The 16,948-nt window shown below is 51.1% G+C and overlaps 2 protein-coding genes across 10 annotated transcripts; one reads left to right on the top strand and one right to left on the bottom strand.

Annotated features, from left to right (window-relative positions):
* Positions 1-687: 687 nt before the first annotated feature.
* Positions 688-6,088, bottom strand: SHBG (sex hormone binding globulin). Of its 6 annotated transcripts, XM_055258097.2 has the most exons (9): positions 5,844-6,088; positions 3,797-3,970; positions 3,570-3,661; positions 3,207-3,396; positions 2,715-2,876; positions 2,328-2,487; positions 2,061-2,197; positions 1,101-1,308; positions 694-856 (listed from the first exon to the last, which is right to left on the bottom strand). In XM_055258097.2, the coding sequence occupies exons 2-9, from the start codon at positions 3,905-3,907 to the stop codon at positions 708-710; spliced, it is 1,209 nt and encodes a 402-aa protein (XP_055114072.1). In that variant the 5' UTR covers positions 3,908-3,970; positions 5,844-6,088; the 3' UTR covers positions 694-707. The 6 variants fall into 6 exon arrangements, with proteins under 6 accessions (XP_063485600.1, XP_063485601.1, XP_063485603.1 ...); XM_063629530.1 differs by lacking the exon at positions 5,844-6,088 and having other exon boundaries at positions 688-856; positions 2,328-2,433; positions 3,797-4,124; XM_055258098.1 differs by lacking the exon at positions 3,797-3,970 and having other exon boundaries at positions 5,969-6,008.
* Positions 6,089-6,122: 34 nt separating this feature from the next.
* Positions 6,123-7,755, top strand: SAT2 (spermidine/spermine N1-acetyltransferase family member 2). Of its 4 annotated transcripts, none has more exons than XM_055258104.2 (6): positions 6,123-6,422; positions 6,578-6,629; positions 6,760-6,843; positions 6,942-7,043; positions 7,193-7,233; positions 7,375-7,755. In XM_055258104.2, exons 1-6 carry the CDS (start codon positions 6,357-6,359, stop codon positions 7,540-7,542), a joined length of 513 nt encoding a protein of 170 aa, XP_055114079.1. In that variant the 5' UTR covers positions 6,123-6,356; the 3' UTR covers positions 7,543-7,755. The 4 variants fall into 4 exon arrangements, with proteins under 4 accessions (XP_055114079.1, XP_055114076.1, XP_055114078.1 ...); XM_055258101.2 differs by having other exon boundaries at positions 6,129-6,422; positions 7,193-7,280; XM_055258103.2 differs by lacking the exon at positions 6,942-7,043 and having other exon boundaries at positions 6,133-6,422.
* Positions 7,756-16,948: the final 9,193 nt, after the last annotated feature.

Consider the following 16,948-nt stretch of genomic DNA (forward strand, 5'->3'; position numbering starts at 1 on the left):
GCTAATTTTTTTGTATTTTTTTTTTTTTTTTTTTTTTTTGAGACGGAGTCTTGCTCTTTCACCCAGGCCAGAGTGCAGTGGTGCGATCTCGGCTCACTGCAAGCTCTGCCTCCCGGGTTCACGCCATTCTCCTGCCTCAGCCTCCCGAGTAGCTGGGACTACAGGCGCCCGCCACTGCGCCCGGCTAATTTTTTGTATTTTTTAGTAGAGACGGGGTTTCACTGTGTTAGCCAGGATGGTCTCGATCTCCTGACCTCGTGATCCGCCCGCCTCGGCCTCCCAAAGTGCAGGGATTACAGGCGTGAGCCACCGCGCCCGGCCTTTTTTTGTATTTTTAGTAGAGACAGGGTTTCGCCGTGTTAGCCAGGATGGTCTCGATCTCCTGACCTCATGATCCACCTGCCTCGGCCTCCCAAAGTGCTGGGATTATAGGCGTGAGCCACCATGCCCGGCCAGTCTGCATGTTTTCACAACTCTCCGATTCTTCTTTATCAGTGCTTCCAACTATCCACTTATTAGTTAGCCTTTGATGGATGTCTGCTTCCCTATGGGACTGTGGGCACCAAGAGGGTAGGAACCAGAGTGTTTTTGCTCATCAAGACAACTCAATACTTGGCACAGTGCCTGGTACATTGCTAGTGCACAGTGAATATTTGTTGAATAAATGAATAATCAGTAACTTTCAAAGGGGGTTCTTAGGTGGAGCTTTAATGGGAAGCGTCAGTGCCATTGCCTGGGCTCTGGGGGCAGCTGTGAGTCCAGATCTCATAGCTTCTGTTCAGGGCCCGGTCCACATCCAGCCTCTGACCTTGTGCCCAAAGGCCATTCAGGCAAAAAGAGGTGGAAGAGTCTTCTCCTAGAGGGAGGTAGTGCAAAGGTGGCATTAGAGCATTAAGGTGGCTCGGATCCAGAATCTTCTCCCCACTTTTCCACTCCTCCAACCTGAGTGTGCAAAAGCACTACCTCCCACTGCCCCTGTATCTTCTTCTTGTGGCCTATTCTTCTTCCCTCCCGGAGGTTTCCTTCCCCTCAAAATGTGCCACCTCCCTTGAGCTGTTTCCAACGTTGTGCTCATGAACTTGAACATCATTCTCTCTTACCTGGTAAAGCCCCCAGGAAGAGACGCCCTTGAGGCTTGGCCCAGAGGTTAAGGAGGGGAGCCAGGCCTAAGGGAGGCAGGGCAAGGACCTCCATCTTCGGCCCTTGGCTCAAGACCACCCTGGACATACTCAGCTTCAGCTGAAGTGGGAATCCCAAGACCAGGGGCAGATCCAGCCCTGGCCCCGACCCAGAAGACAACACCACCTTCTGCAGAGTGTGTGGGAAAGGGACGGCAGAGAGGGAGGGAAGAATGAGCCGGGCCTACTGCCTGTGGCCTCACCCCTAGCTGCCTTAATTCTGCCTCTTCGCTATGCCTCCACCTACTGGCCATTCTCACCACTTAAATCCTGTCCCAGTTTTTTTTGGCTTGATCTTTTTTGAAACCACACCTGCCCCAAGTAAATATGCAGTCTAAGTCAAAACTGTTTGCTTGCTGTGGGCAGCTTCAAGATATGTCCCTCGCCCCTACCACCCACCTGAGTGCCATCCATAAGCCTTATTTTTATTTTTATTTTTTTGAGACAGGGTCTCACTGTGGCCCAGGTCAGAGTGCAGTGGCACGTCATAGCTCACTGCAGCTTCAAACTCCTGGGCTCAAGTGAACCTCCTGCCTCAGGCTCCTAAGTAGCTAGACACGTGCTACCATGCCTGGCTAATTTTTTTTTTTTTTTTTTTTTTTTTTTTTTTTTTTTAAGACAGAGGTCTCTGCTATGTTGCCCAGGCTGGTGTCAAACTCCTGGCCTCAAGTGATCCTCTGGTCTTGGCCTCCAGCACCTGGGATTACAGGCATGCACCACCATGCCTGGCTAATTATTAATGAAAAACAATTTTGTGGAGCCAGAGTCTTGCTATGTTCCCTGGGCTGGAAGTCTTCCTAATATTGACATTTTGGACTCCCCTCTTCCCTCATTGCTCCAGGCTCCACTGAATACAGGCAGCGCCCCATTGTCCCACTTTACTTGATCTTGGAGGTGGAGACTGAGCCAAGATGGGTTCTCCGGTGTCCCAAGAGCAAGGAGGTGGCCTGAGCCTGCCGCCTGCTTGAGTCCCAGGTCCAAAGAGAAGGCCCAGGGCTCTGCATGAGGCTGGGGAATGTCTGTGGGGAGAAATGATTATCCTGAGGCCTCAAAGCTGGGGCCTCAAGGAGGAAAGGGGCCAGTGATAGAGGGAGACAGAGGCAGGCCGAGCTGGCCAGGGTCGGAAAAATAGACTCCGAGGAAATCTACCTCGGAGACTGAATTCTGCATGAGTCCCTGGAGGGAGAAATATCCCGGGATTTGATTCTACATCACAGCTTCTGAGGCTAGTGGGGGCAGATGCTGAGATCTTGGCCTGTTTGTCCAGCCAGGAATCCCGGCGCAGGCAGCCATCCAGGGCAGGAACCAGCTGGAGTGTGACAGAGATAAGATATGGGAATGTAGAAATCAGGGCATCAGAGCCCCAGTCCCGACCTCCCTGCCCTCAGTTTACTCCCCTCTGAGCATTTGGCCTCCCGGTTGCAGCTTTCAACCCTTCCCCTCTCCCTAAAAGTGTGGACTTAGATTCCCATGGCCAGCCACCCAGCAGTGCTTTACCAAGCCTTGGCTAGAGTTCCACCCCTGGGGTGTAGTTACCGGCAACCGAAGGTTGGAAGCGGGGAAGAGCAGCCCCCCAAGCGCAATCCTCATGATGGGATGGCGTTTGCTGGTCAGGGGCCCAGAGACCTGTCTCAGGCGCAGCACCTCCTCCCTATCCACTTTCAGCAGCACAGAGTCCCCCTCCATCTTGACTTCCACCTGCAGGAAGGTGGGAAGCAGAATCAGAGGCCCCTGGGATCTGTTTCTGCCACCTTCCTGTGAGGCAGCCTAGTACTATAGTGGAAAGAACACGCCTTAAAGAAGCAGCTAGCATCCTTGGCCTTGGGTCACTCAGCTCTTGTCACTTATGTACTGACTGAGCCTTAGAATTCCCATCAGAAAAGACAGGACCAAGAATAGCTACTTTGTGGGGGTTCATGTGGATTAAATGAGATGACAGTGGCAAAGGGATGCCCAATAACTTGGTTTCATTCCCTTTCCTCAGACCAGCTCCAGACATCCCTCCCCTGAGGACCAGAGCTAGCTTACCTGGTGCCATCTCCCATCATCCAGCTGTGGTCCAGCACCCACCGTAAGCTGGGCCCAGTGATTGTGCAGTTGAATCTCAGGCCTGCCATCCCGAAGTCCCAGCATAAACCAGTCATCCTTAGGGTTGGTATCCCCATAAAAAATCACTCCCTCTGGGTCCCAGGTTCGAACCTCAAAGGAGGAGGAGGTTCTGGAAGGACGCAGAAGGAAAAGATTGTGTATGTCATGTGCCCTTTGAGAGCCAGTGTGGGTTTGGAGGAGATGGTGTTCACAGATAAGGAAAGGAAGACAGGGAAAAGAGAAGAGCTGATGGAGAGAGGGCAGAGCCAGGGGACTGGGTCAAGGGCTAGGCCAACCCCATACTTTGTGATCTTGGTGAGGTCAAAGGTCATGACAGCGACAGGCTCTTGTCCTGGGCCATTGCTGAGGTGGACAGCCGGAGGGTCCTGGGCCCTCTATCAGAAAGAGAAAACAAACAAAGCTGAGTAGGGACATGTCAGAGACAGACAGAGGGAGAGGCCCTGCTATGGGGCCAGAGGAGGAGAGAAGGGAAGACTGCATGAGCTGAGTGCCCTGTCCCGCTCCTGCACCTGGGTGGGGAGAACAGTTCTCAGGGCCCATCCCTGGCGGGTGTGACGCAGTAGTAGCAACAGCAGCAACAGCAGCCGGCGCGAGGGGGCCAGTGGGCCTCTGCTCTCCATAATCAGCCACTGTCCACTCGGCGGCTCAGACAACTCTTGGGAGAATGTGTAGAGGCAGGCAGCCTTGCGTGTGGGCGGTGGAGGGTTAAAGGTTGCCCGGGGAGGAGGGGGTAAAGGAAACAGGGGCACTGACCCTTGACCCCTGCCCAGGGGCCCAGTCACAAGACTCAGCTATAACCCCTCTGGGGATCAATGGGGTGAAGGACAGAGTCCCCTCCACTATCATCCTCCACTGCCAAGAAAGTTTCTGAACTGGGAGAGGATATTCCATCTCCCTTCTCCTCCTCTAGGGCCTGATCTAGGTCCTCCAAGATTTCTGTCCACTCGGGGAGCCTGCATTCACAGGCCTGAGGTCTAAAAACAGTCCTGACCTGCGTCCCAAGTAGCATCCTGTATCAGGACTAGAAATGAGATAATGGAATCCTAAATTTCTAGCTGAGTGACCTTGGGCAAGTCACTTCACCTTTGTGCTTCAGTGTCCTTGTCTGTAAAATGAGGAAAATAATACTTTACGGGGTGAATGTGAAAGAGGGTTCATTGAGAAAATGCAGGCACAATGCCCGGCATCTGGTCTGAACTCCTCCCCCAGTCTTTTCCCAGGCCTCTGAGGCCTGTCTCCCAAGAAGGTATTGTCTGTGTGCACGGTAGAAATTCATCACCCACTCCCTGACCCATTTTATTTTATTTTATTTTATTTTATTTTATTTTAGACAGAGTCTTGCTCTGTCACCCAGGCTGGAGTCCAGTGGCGTGATCTCGGCTCACTGCTGCCTCTGCCTCTCGAGTTCAAGCAATCCTCCTGTCTCAGCCTCCTTAGTAGTTGGGACTACAGGTGCACGCACCACCACGCCCAGCTAATTTTTTTGTATTTTTAGTAGAGACAGGGATTTCACCACGTTGGCCAGGCTGGTCTCGAACCTCTGACCTCAAATGATCCGCCCACCTCAGCCTCCCAAAGTACCTGGATTACAGGCATTAGCCACAAGGCCCGACCCTCCCTGACGCATTTTATTTTATTTATTTATTTTGAGATGGAGTTTCGCTTTTGTTGCCCAGGCTGGAGTGCAATGGCACGATCTTGGCTCACTGTAACCTCCACCTCCCAGGTTCAAGTGATTCTCCTGTCTCAGCCTCCTGAGTAGCTGGGAGTAAAGGCATGCACCACCACCTCTGTCTAATTTTTGTATTTTTAGTAGAGACGGGGTTTCACCATGTTGGTCAGGCTGGTCTCAAACTCCTGATCTCAGGTGATCCGCCTGCCTCTGCCTCCCAAAATGCTGGGATTACAGGTGTGAGCCACTGTGCCCACCCCGTGACCCATTTTAAAACGCAAATGATAGACGGGGCTTGGTGGCTCACATCTGTAATCCCAGCACTTTAGAAGGCTGAGGCGGGCAGATCACTTGAGGTCAGGAGTTCCAGACCAGCCTGGCCAACATAGTGAAACCCCGTGTCTACTAAAAATACAAAAATTAGCCAGGTATGGTTGCCCATGCCTGTAATCCCAGCTACTCCGAGGGTGAGGCAGGAGAATCGCTTGAACCCAGGAGGGAGAGGTTGCAGTGAGCCGAGATCGCGCCACTGCACTCCAGCCTGAGTGACAGAGTGAGAATCCGTTAAAAAAAAAAAAAAAAAGAGAGAAAGAAAGAAAAAAGAAAAAAGAAATTAGCCGGGCATGCCGGTGCGCGACTGTAGTCCCAGCTACTCCGGAGGCTGAGGCAAGAGGATCGCTTGAACTCGGGAGGTGGAGGCTGCAGTGAGCAGAGATCATGCCACTGCACCCCAGCCTGGGCGACAAAGCAATACTCCATCTCCAAAAATAAATAAATATAAAAATAAAACATTTAAAAAATGCAAATGCCCCCGAGAGGTAACACTTCATGCTACTCAAGAGCTGCAGGAAACAGCTTTCAGAGCTGACGGTCTTAAGGCTTACCCAGGGTCTGGACCGGTGAGTGAGCCTGAGGCTAAAGCAGGTTATCACTGCATATGTCAATTTAAAAAGCACTGCGGGGGAGCCTTTGAACGGCGGGGTAACTCGACCCAGGTTGGGACACTCACACAACCGCAAGGAAGCCGCCGCACTCCAACCTTGAACTCTACCCAGGGGCCCAGTCACAAGATCCAGCTGTCGGGGGTGGGACTTGGGGGACGCGGCTGTGCCTGTTCTCCAAGCCGATTGGCTGACGGTTGTGCCCCCTGCTGCGACAGAATTCGAGAGGGTGGGGCTTTGCCCGGACAGAGGACCGCCTCGCTGGCCTACTCTCTCCGCCCTCACGGCGCCGGAATCCCAGCTCCACTTACCAGGCCGCGGCTACCCCGCCGCCCCCGCCACTCCCGCCACCCCGCTCTCCCAGGCTCTTCAGGATCCAAGTCTGTAGGCCTTTTAAGGGGTCTAGTTGCCCTTTGCGGGGCCCTGGGACTTTGGTCCCAGACAGCGGGGATCCGGATGGCTTCCGTGCGGATCCGAGAGGCCAAGGAGGGAGACTGTGGAGATATCCTGAGGCTGATTCGGGTGATGACTGCGGGCCGGAAACCCGGGGGTCAGAGTAGCGCGGCCAGAGTGGGAGCGCAGGAAGCGGGGGCAGGGGGGGAGGCTTGCCTTGGGATCCTGCTCGGGGAGCAGCGGGGCCCTTCTGCTCTAATCTAGCTTCCGTACCCACGCCTTAGGAGCTAGCCGAGTTCGAAAAACTCTCACATCAGGTGAAGATCAGTGAAGAAGGTGGGAGCTCAGCGCCCAGGTTCTGGCTGAGGCTGGGGAGGAAATGAGGGATGGGTTCCCCAGGCGACAGCTCCAGGCTGGGCATACACTCAAGTCCTCTATCTCTTTGTCACAACTCCAATCTCGGCAGCCCTGAGAGCAGATGGCTTTGGAGAGAATCCTTTCTATCACTGTTTGGTAGCAGAGATTCTTCCAGCGCCCGGGGAGCTACTGGGTAAGAGCACCTGGCCCTTAGAAGTCCACCTCTCCAGCCGGCCTCAGAGGTCTCCCCACAGGCTCCCAGAAGCCTTACTCCCATTTTCTCTCTCTCAGGGCCCTGCGTGGTGGGCTATGGGATATACTGTTTCATCTACAGTACATGGAAGGGACGCACCATTTATCTGGAGGATATCTATGTGATGCCGGAATATCGGGGTACTGGGGAGAAGCTGAGGCTGGGGTGGGAGGAAAGCACCCCACAGACCCCACCATCATCCCCTGTCCCCAGATCCCAGCCTGTGTCCTTTTCTGATCTCCTTCAGCTCAAACAATAGCTATTTTTTGTCTCTTTCTCTCCACAACAGGTCAAGGGATTGGTTCCAAAATAATCAAAAAGGTGGCTGAGGTGAGAAGAGGGGTAGGGGCAACAAGTGAGGACCTGAAGAAGCAAGGGTATATGGAGCGGGGGCACCTGGGTTGAATGAGGGAGTGAGAAAGCCCTTTCCTTTTCTGACCCCAGAAAAGTTAGTGATGTCTTCTCCCACAGGTGGCCTTGGATAAGGGCTGCTCCCAATTCCGCCTGGCCGTCCTGGACTGGAACCAGAGGGCCATGGACTTGTACAAGGCCCTAGGAGCCCAAGATCTGACGGAAGCTGAGGGCTGGCACTTCTTCTGCTTTGAAGGAGAGGCAACGAGAAAGTTGGCAGGAAAGTGACGCCATCCCTAGGGGGATCTCTCTCTTGAGTTTCTCCTTCCCCACCAGCTCAAGCACTCTTCAGAGACTACGTTCACAGACACTGATGCTGAGGCCTCCCTGGAGGAAGGAGGGTTGGGAGTGCCTATCCTCAAGTACTGGAAGAGCAGAATTGAGGGAGAGACCTTTCTTCTTTGTTGAGGGTGAAAAATAAATAAGAATTACATGTCCTGATGTGATGTTGGGTCTTTTCTTTTTTCTTTTTTTTTTTTTCTTTTTTTGAGGCACAGTCTCTGTCTCCCAGGCTGGAGTACAGTGGCGTGAACTCAGCTCACTGCAACCTCTGCCTCACAGGTTCAAGCAATTCCTCTGCCTCAGCCTCCTGAGTAGCTGGGACTACAGGTGTGCACCACCATGCCTGGCTAATTTCTGTATTTTTAGTAGAGACGATGTTTCACCATGCCGCCCAGGCTGGTCTCCAACTCCTGATCTCGTGATCCGCCCGCCTCGGCCTCCCAAAGTGCTGGGATTACTGGTGTGAGCCACCGTGCCCAGTCCAAGTCTTTTTTTTTTTTTTTTTTTTGGGATAAAGTGTTGCTGTTGTCCCCAGGCTGGAGTGCAAGGAGTGCAATGGTTCGATCTTGGCTCACTGCAACATCTGCCTCCCGGTTTCAAGCGATTCTCCCGCCTCAGCCTCCCAAGTAGCTGGGATTACAGGCGCCTGCTACCACATGCGGCTAATTTTTGTATTTTTAGTAGAGACGGGGTTTCACCATGTTGGCCAGGCTGGTCTCAGACTCCCAATCTTAGGTGATCCACCCGCCTCAGCCTCCCAAAGTGCTGGGATTACAGGTGTCAGCCGCCGCGCCCAGCCCACAGTCTTTCTTTTCTTTTCTTTTCTTTTTTTTTTTTTTTTTGAGACAGAGTATTGCTCTGTCACCCAGGCTGGAGTGCAGTGGCGTGATATCGGCTCACTGCAAGCTTTGCCTCTCGGGTTCTCACCATTCTCCTGCCTCAGCCTCCTGAGTAGCTGGGACTACAGGCCCCCACCACCACACCCGGCTAATTTTTTGTATTTTTAGTAGAGACGCGGTTTAACCGTGTTAGCCAGGATGGTCTCAATCTCCTGACCTCGTGATCCGCCCACCTCGGCCTCCCAAAGTGCTGAGATTACAGGCGTGAGCCACCGCACCTGGCCTGACAGTCTTTATTTTCAATCTGGTGTGCCCTACAAAAGCTCACACCTGGCCGGGCTCAGTGGCTCATGTCTGTGATCCCAGCACTTTGGGAGGCCGAGGCAGGTGGATCATCTGAGGTCAGGAGTTCAAGAGCAGCCTGACCAACATGGCAAAACTCCGTCTCTACTAAAAATACAAAATTAGCCAGGAGTGGTGGCAGGCGCCTGTAATCCCAGCTACTCAAGAGGCTGAGGCAGGAGAATCACTTGAACCTGGGAGACGGAGCTTGCAGTGAGTCAAGATCATGCCTCTGCATTCCAGCCTGGGCAACAAGAGCAAAACTCCATCTCCAAAAAAAAAAAAAAAAGCTCACACCTGTAATCCCAGCATTTTGGATTTTGGGAGGCTAGCAAATTGCTTGAGCCCAGGAGTTCAAGAGCAGCCTGGCCAACATAGCAAAGTCTCATCTCTACAAAAAATACAAAAAAAGCCAGCACGTAATGGCATGCTCCTCTAGGCCCAGCTACTGGGGAGGCTGAGGCACGAGAATTGCGTGATCCCAGGAAGTAGAGGTTGCAGTGAGCCGAGATCGTGCCACTGCACTCCAGCCTGAGTGACAGAGCCATACCCAGTCTCAAAAAAAAAAAAAAAAAATCTCAACACTTTGAGGGGTTGAGGGTGGAGGATCACTTGAGCCCAGGAGTTCAAGACCAGCCTAGGCAACATGGGCAAGACGACATCGCTACAAAATTAGTCCAGGTGCAGTGGTTCACCCTTATAATCCCAGCACTCTGGAAGGCAGGCAGATCACTTGAGGTCAGGAATTGGAGACCAGCCTGGCCAACATGGTGAAACCCCATCTCTACTAAAAATACAAAAATTAGCTGGGTGTGGTGGCACCCATGTAATTCCAGCTACTTGGGAAGTTGAGGCATGAGAATCGCTTGAACCCCGGTGGCAGAGGTGGCAGTGAGCTGAGATTGTGCCAACACACTCCAGCCTGGGTGACAGATGGAGACTCTGTCTCAAAAAAAAAGAAAATGGCCGGGCGTGTGGGCGCACGCCTGTAATCCTAGCACTTTGGGAGGCCGAGGCGGGTGGATCACTGGAGGTCAGGAGTTTGAGACCAGCCTGGCCAACATGGTGAAACCCTGTTTCTACTAAAAATACAAAAATTAGCTGGTCTTGGTGGTGCAAGCCTGTAATCCCAGCTACTCAGGAGGCTGAGGCAGGAGAATCACTTGAACCTAGGAGGTGGAGGTTGCAGTGAGCCGAGTTGCACTACTGCACTCTGGGCGACAGAGCAAGACTCTGTCTAAAACAAACAAACAAACAAACAAACCCAAAGAAAACAAAAACTAAATAAATAAAATTTGCCCAAGTCAGTAGCAAATGCCTGTAGTCCCAACTACTCAGGAGGCTGAGGTGGGAGGATCACCTGAACCCTAAAGGTCGAGGCTGAAGTGAGTCATGTTTGCGCCACTGCACTCCAGCCTGAGTGACAGAGTGAGACCTTGTCTCAAAACAAAAAAAATAATAGTTTGGGCACAGTGGCTCACGCCTGTAATCCCAGCATTTTGGAAAACCAAGGTGGGTAGATCAATAGAGTCCAAGAGTTCAAGACTAACCTGGGCAACAGGGCAAAACCCAGTCTCTGCAAAAAATACAAAAACGTTAGCTGAGCGTGGTGGCAAATGCCTGTAGTCCCAGCTACTGGGGGGCTGAGATGGGAGGATGGCTTGAGCCTGAGAGGTTGGGGCTACAGTGAACTGAGAACCTGTCAATGCACTCTAGCCTGGGTGACAGAGCAAAGCCCTGTCTCAAAAAACAAACTTTAATCACTAATGCAGAAGATAAAAGAGTATAAACTAGGAAACTTAATACTTCCAATTTTTTTGTTTGTTTGTTTGAGATGGAGTTTCGCTCTTGTTGCCCAGGCTGGAGTGCAATGGCACGATCTTACTTACTGCAACCTCCACCTCCTGGGTCCAAGCAATTCTCCTGCCTCAGCCTCCCGAGTAGCTGGGATTACAGGCACGCGCCACCACGCCTGGCTAATTTTGTATTTTTAGTAGAGATGAGGTTTCTCCATGTTGGTCAGGCTGGTCTCCAATTCCGAGCTCAGGTGATCTGCCCACCTCGGCCTCCAAAAGTGCTGGGATTACAGGCGTGAGCTACCGTGCCCGGCCAGTACTTCCAAAATTTATCTTGCCCCCATCTTGTTTCGTCTTTGGTTTTCAGAGTTTACGTTTTTGTTTTGTTTTTTTTTTTTTGAGACGGAGTCTCGCTCTGTTGCCCAGGCTGGAGTGTAGTGGCGCGATCTCGGCTCACTGCAAGCTCCGCCTCTCGGGTTCATGCGATTCTCCTCCCTCAGCCTCCGGAGTAGCTGGGACCACAGGCGCCCGCCACCACACCCAGCTAATTTTTTGTATTTTTTTTTTTTTTAGTAGAGACGGAGTTTCATCGTGTTAGCCAGGATGGTCTCAATCTCCTGACCTCATGCTCTGACCACCTCGGCCTCCCAAAGTAATGGGATTACAGGCGTGAGCCACCGTGCCCAGCCCAGGGTTTACATTTTTAATGTTATCACCCTCACCTTGGTCCTAGATCTTACTAATATTCATAGAATATCTTTGCACTCCAGTATCACTCCATTTTCACAACCACCCCCATGTCTACATCCTTGGGCTCCAGCCCATTCATCACTTCATTAGCCTTCTATAAAATGATCCTGGCCAGGCCAGGTGCAGTGGCTCAGGCCTGTAATCCCAGCACTTTGGGAGGCCAAGGTGGGCAGATCACCTGATGTCAGGAGTTCAAGACCAGCCTGGTCAACATGGTGAAACCCTGTCTCTACTAAAAATACAAAAATTAGCTGGGCATGGTGGTGGGCGCCTGTAATCCCAGCTACTTGGGAGGCTGAGGCAGGAGAATCGCTTGAACCCGGGAGATGGAGGTTGCAGTGAGCCAAGATTGAGCCATTGCACTCCAGCCTGGTCGACAGAGTAAGACTCCCTCTTACAAAAGAAAAAAAAAAAAAAAAAAACAGAAACAAAAAAACAGTGATCCTATTAGGTGTTGGGGCTGATTGGAGTGGGGTGAAAAGGGCCTGGGTTCTGTCCATTCTAAGGGAAACAGAGTGGAGGGTATTTAGGCTAATGGCTTTTTAAAGGGAGAATAAAGAAAACTTGGGCTGGGCATGGTGGCTCACACCTCTAATCCCAGCACTTTGGGAGGCCAAGGCAGGTGGATCATTTGAGGTCAGGAGTTTGAGACCAGCCTGACCAACACGGTGAAACCCTGTCTCTCCTAAATGCAAAAAAAAAAAAAATTAGCCAGGCATGGTGGTGCATGCCTGTAATCCCAGCTACTTGGGAGGCTGAGGCAGGAGAATCGCTTGAACCCAGGAGGCAGAGGTTGCAGTGAGCCAAGATTGCGCCACTGCACTCCAGCCTGGGCAACAGAGCAAAACTCCATCTAAAAAAAAAAACTAAAATGTCTGTCAAATCTGTCCATATCTCTATCCTTACTTGCAAAGTTCTCACTCTTTGAAAATTGCCACAACCTCCTTACTGGTCTCCCAACCTCCTTCTGTAATTTCTCCCCAAATTCCATGGGATTTTTTTTTTCACAGATATACATTATGTACTTTCTTTCTTTTATTTTATTTTATTATTTAAATTTAATTTATTTCTTTATTTTGAGACCAGTTTATGCAGCTGGCTTTTCTTCTCTTTTCTTTTCTTTTTTTTTTTTTTGAGACAGAATCTCGCTCTTTTGCCCAGGCCGGAGTGCAGTGGTGCTATCTCAGCTCACTGCAAGCTCCACCTCCCGGGTTCACGCCATTCTCCTGCCTCAGCCTCCCGAGTAGCTAGGACTACAGGCACCCGCCACCACGCCCGGCTAATTTTTTGTATTTTTAGTAGAGACAGGGTTTCACCATGTTAGCCAGGATGGTCTCGATCTCCTGACCTCGTGATCCACCCGCCTCGGCCTCCCAAAGTGCTGGGATTACAGACATGAGCCACCGCGCCTGGCCTCTTTTTTTTTTTTTGAAATGGAGTCTCGCTTTGTTGCCCAGGCTGGAGTGTAGTGGCATGATCTTGGCTCACTGCAACCTCTGCCTCCCAGTTCAAATGATTCTCCTGCCTCAGCCTCTTGAGTAGCTGGGATTACAGGCGCGTACCACCACGCCCAGCTAATTTTTGTATTTTTTTAGTAGAGACGAGTTTTCACCATGTTGGCCAGGCTGGTCTCAAACTCCTGACCTCAGATGATCTGCCCGCCTCGGCCTCCCAAAGTGCTGGGATTACAGGTGCAAGCCACCGTGTCAAGCCCATAATTTTTGTATTTTTAGTAGAGATGGAGTTTCTCCATGTTGGCCAGGCTGGTCTTGAAATCCTGGCCTCAAGCGATCCTCCATCCACATAAATGATAATACATTTGCCCACATGGCGATCAAGTCCACAACCTTGGTGTTAGCACCTGGTTCTAACCAACTGAGCTAACTGGCTATTGCAAATCTTGATTGTTTTTTGTTTTTTTGTGACAGGGTCTTGCTCTGTTGCCCAGGCCAAGGGCAGTGGTGCGATCATGGCTCACTGCAGCCTTGACCTCCTGGACTCAAGTGATTCTCCCACCTCAGCCTTTCAAGTATCTGGGATCACAGTCAGGTGCTATCAAGCCTGGCTAATGAAAACAAAATTTTTGGCTGGGCACGGTGGCACATGCCTGTAATTCTAGCACTCTGGGAGGCCGAGGCAGGTGCATTACCTGAGGTCAGGAGTTCGCGACCAGCCTGACTGCCATGGTGACACCCTGTCTCTACTAAATACAAAAAAATTAGCCGGCTGTGGTGGCACATGCCTGTAATCCAAGCTACTTGGGAAATTGAGACAGGAGAATCGCTTGTACCTGGGAGGCAGAGGTTGCAGAGAGCCGAGATCGCAGCATTGCACTCCATCCTGGGTAACAAGAGCAAAACTCCATCCCTCAAAAAAACAAAAAAAAAATTATTAATCTGGGCACCATAGCTCACACCTGTAATCCCAGCACTTTGGAAGGCTGAGGCGGGTGGATCACTTGAGGTCAGGACCTCAAGTCTCGAACTCAAGTGATCTGCCTGCTTCAGCCTCCCAAAGTGCCAGGATTACAGGCGTGAGCCACCACACCTGGCCTTGGAAAATTTTGTTGAATAATTATTACTATTGATTTTAGATGATTTTATCCTTTCCAGATAATTATTTCTGTTTTCACTTTCTGGAATTCTGGTTATTCAGATGTTGTATCCCATGGAATAATCCTTTAATTTTCTTATATTTTATTTTCCTTTCTTCTATCGCCTTTATTTATTTTTATTTTTTATTTTTTATTTTTTTTGAGACGGAGTCTCGCTCTATCACCCAGGCTGGAGTGCAGTGGCGCGATCTCGGCTCACTGCAAGCTCCGCCTCCCGGGTTCACGCCATTCTCCTGCCTCAGCCTCTCCGAGTAGCTGGGACTACAGGCGCCCGCCACCACGCCCGGCTAATTTTTTTTGTATTTTTAGTAGAGACGGGGTTTCACCGTGGTCTCGATCTCCTGACCTCGTGATCCGCCCGCCTCGGCCTCCCAAAGTGCTGGGATTACAAGCGTGAGCCACCGCTCCCGGCCTGTTATTTTTTATTTTTATTTTTTGAGATGGAGTCTCGCTCTGTCACCTACGCTGGAGTGCAGTGGCACAGTCTTGGCTCACTGCAACCTCCACCTCCTGGTTGCAAGCAATTCTCCTGCCTCAGTCTCCCGAGTAGCTGGGACTACAAGCACGTGCCACCATGCCCGGCTAATTTTTGTATATTTAGTAGAGATGGAATTTCACCAGACTGGTCTTGAACTCCTGACCTCAGGTGACCTCAGGTGATCCACCCGCCTCAGCCTCCCAAAGTGCTGGGATTACAGGCATGAGCCCTGTGCCTGGCCATGGTTGCAATATTAATAATTATTATAAATATTAATAATTTTTCCAGTGTCTTTCTTCTGCCATCACACTATGAAGTCAGAGACTTCCAAGGCTGTTTGTCCCCACCATTAAATACAAAAATTTAAAAATTAGCCAGATGTGGTGGCTAAGCTCAAAGGGCAAAAAAAAAATAAAAATAAAACTTAGTAAATTCATCACCTTATTTTCTAAACCTTTATCTCCTATGTTATCTCTACCATAATTGGCATTGCCATTTACTCTAATCCAAGAAGTGGATGGAACATAGGACAACTCCCAGAATGTGAAGTTTTCCCGCTACTACCCTTATGTCATGACAATTTTTCCTATTTTGAATTTCCCCAGCATTATTTATTATTATATTACTATTTTTTGAGACAGAGTGTGGCTCTTTTTGCCCAGGCTGGAGTGCAATGGCACAATCTCGGCTCACTGCAACCTCTGCCTCCCAGGTTTAAGCAATTCTCTTGCCTCAGCCTCCCGAGTAGCTGGGTTTACAGGCATGCACCACCATGCCCAGCTAATTTTTGTATTTTTAGTAGAGACAGGGTTTCTCCATGTTGGTCAGGCTGGTCTCAGACTCCCAATCTTAGGTGATCCGCCCGCCTCGGCCTCCCAAAGTGCTGGGATTACACGCGTGAGCCACCGCGCCGGGCCACTATTATTATTATTATTTGTTGTTGTTGTTGTTGAGACGGAGTCTCGCTCTGTCGCCACAGCTGGAGTGCAGCAGCGCGATCTCCGCTCACTGCAACATCCGCCTCCTGGGTTCACACCATTCTCCTGCCTCAGTCTCACGAGAAGCTGGGACTACAGGCGCCCGCCACCACACCCAGCTAATTTTTTTTTTTTTTTTGTATTATTAGTTGAGATGGGGTTTCACCGTGTTAGCCAGGATGGTCTCGATCTCCTGACCTCGTGATCCGCCCATCTCGGCCTCCAAAAGTGCTGAGATTACAGGCGTGAGCCACCGCGCCCTGCCATTATTATTATTTTTTAAGACGAAGTTTCACTCATTGCCCAGGCTGGAGTGTGGCGGCATGATATCCGCTCACTACAACCTCCACCTTCCTAGGTTCAAGCGATTCTCCTGTCTCAGCCTCCCGAGTAGCTGGGACTCCTTCCGAGTAGCTGGAACTACCACGGCTAATTTTTTGTATTTTAGTAGAGACGAGGTTTCACCATGTTGGCCAGAATGGTCTCCATCTCCTGACTTCGTGATCCGCCCGCCCGTGATCTCGGCCTCCCAAAGTGCTGGGATTACAGGCCTGAGCCACCGCGCCCGTCCTAATTTTTGTATTTTTAGTAGAAACAGGGTTTCGCCCTGTTGAGGCCGGTCTCGAACTTTTGGGCTCAAATGATCCACCCGCCTGAACCTTCTAAAGTGCTGGGATTACAGGAGTGAGCCACAGCGCCCGGCTGAAACTATTCTTAAAGCTTTCTTTCTTTCTTTTTTTTTTTTTTTTTTTGAGACGGAGTCTTGCTCTGTCGCCCAGGCTGGAGTGCAATGGCGCGATCTCGGCTCACTACAACTTCTGCCTCCCACGTTCAAGGGAGTCTCTTGCCTCAGCCTCTCGAGTATCTGGGATCACAGGCGCGTGCCACCACACCTGGCTAATTTTTGTATTTTATTAGATGCGGGGTGTTTTTCACGATTTTGGCTACGCTGGTCTCGAACTCCTGACCTCAGGTGATCCGAAGACCTCAGGTGATCCACCCGCCTCAGCCTCCCATAGCGCTGGGATTACAGGCGTGAGGCACTGCACCCCGCCAAAACTTTCATTGTATCACAATCTCTTCAAGGCAAGAGCCATAACTCTTAAATCTACTACAGCACAGTTACAAATTCTTAAAATATCGGCGATGCCCACGAGCAGCGGGTAAAGCTCAGCGCGTGCGCACCAAGCACCTTTATCCTTGCGGCGACTCCTCTTCTTTTTTTTTTTTTTTTTTTGGAGCGTGCGCACCAAGAAAGACAAAGGTGGGGAAAGTGACCAAGCAGTCGTTCAGGCGCATGCCCATCCCTAACTTGTCCAAGCCCGGTGGAGCCAGCGGCGGCGGAGTGGGTGTGGCCTGAGCGCTGTGTGACTGTGCGGCCGCCGCCCAATCGGACTGAGCGAGCCCGGCCCCTCCCTCCCCCTGATTGGTTGGTTCTCAGTGTTGTGGGGCGGGGAAAGGAAGAGACGGGGCGGCTGGGCGGTGGAGTGGTGAAGAAAGAAGGCTAATCTTGTTCTGCGCAATCGCGAGCAAGCGACCAGGAGGGGGCGTGAGAG

Source organism: Symphalangus syndactylus, chromosome 20 (genome assembly GCF_028878055.3).
Source record: "Symphalangus syndactylus isolate Jambi chromosome 20, NHGRI_mSymSyn1-v2.1_pri, whole genome shotgun sequence".
Lineage (NCBI taxonomy): Eukaryota > Metazoa > Chordata > Mammalia > Primates > Hylobatidae > Symphalangus > Symphalangus syndactylus.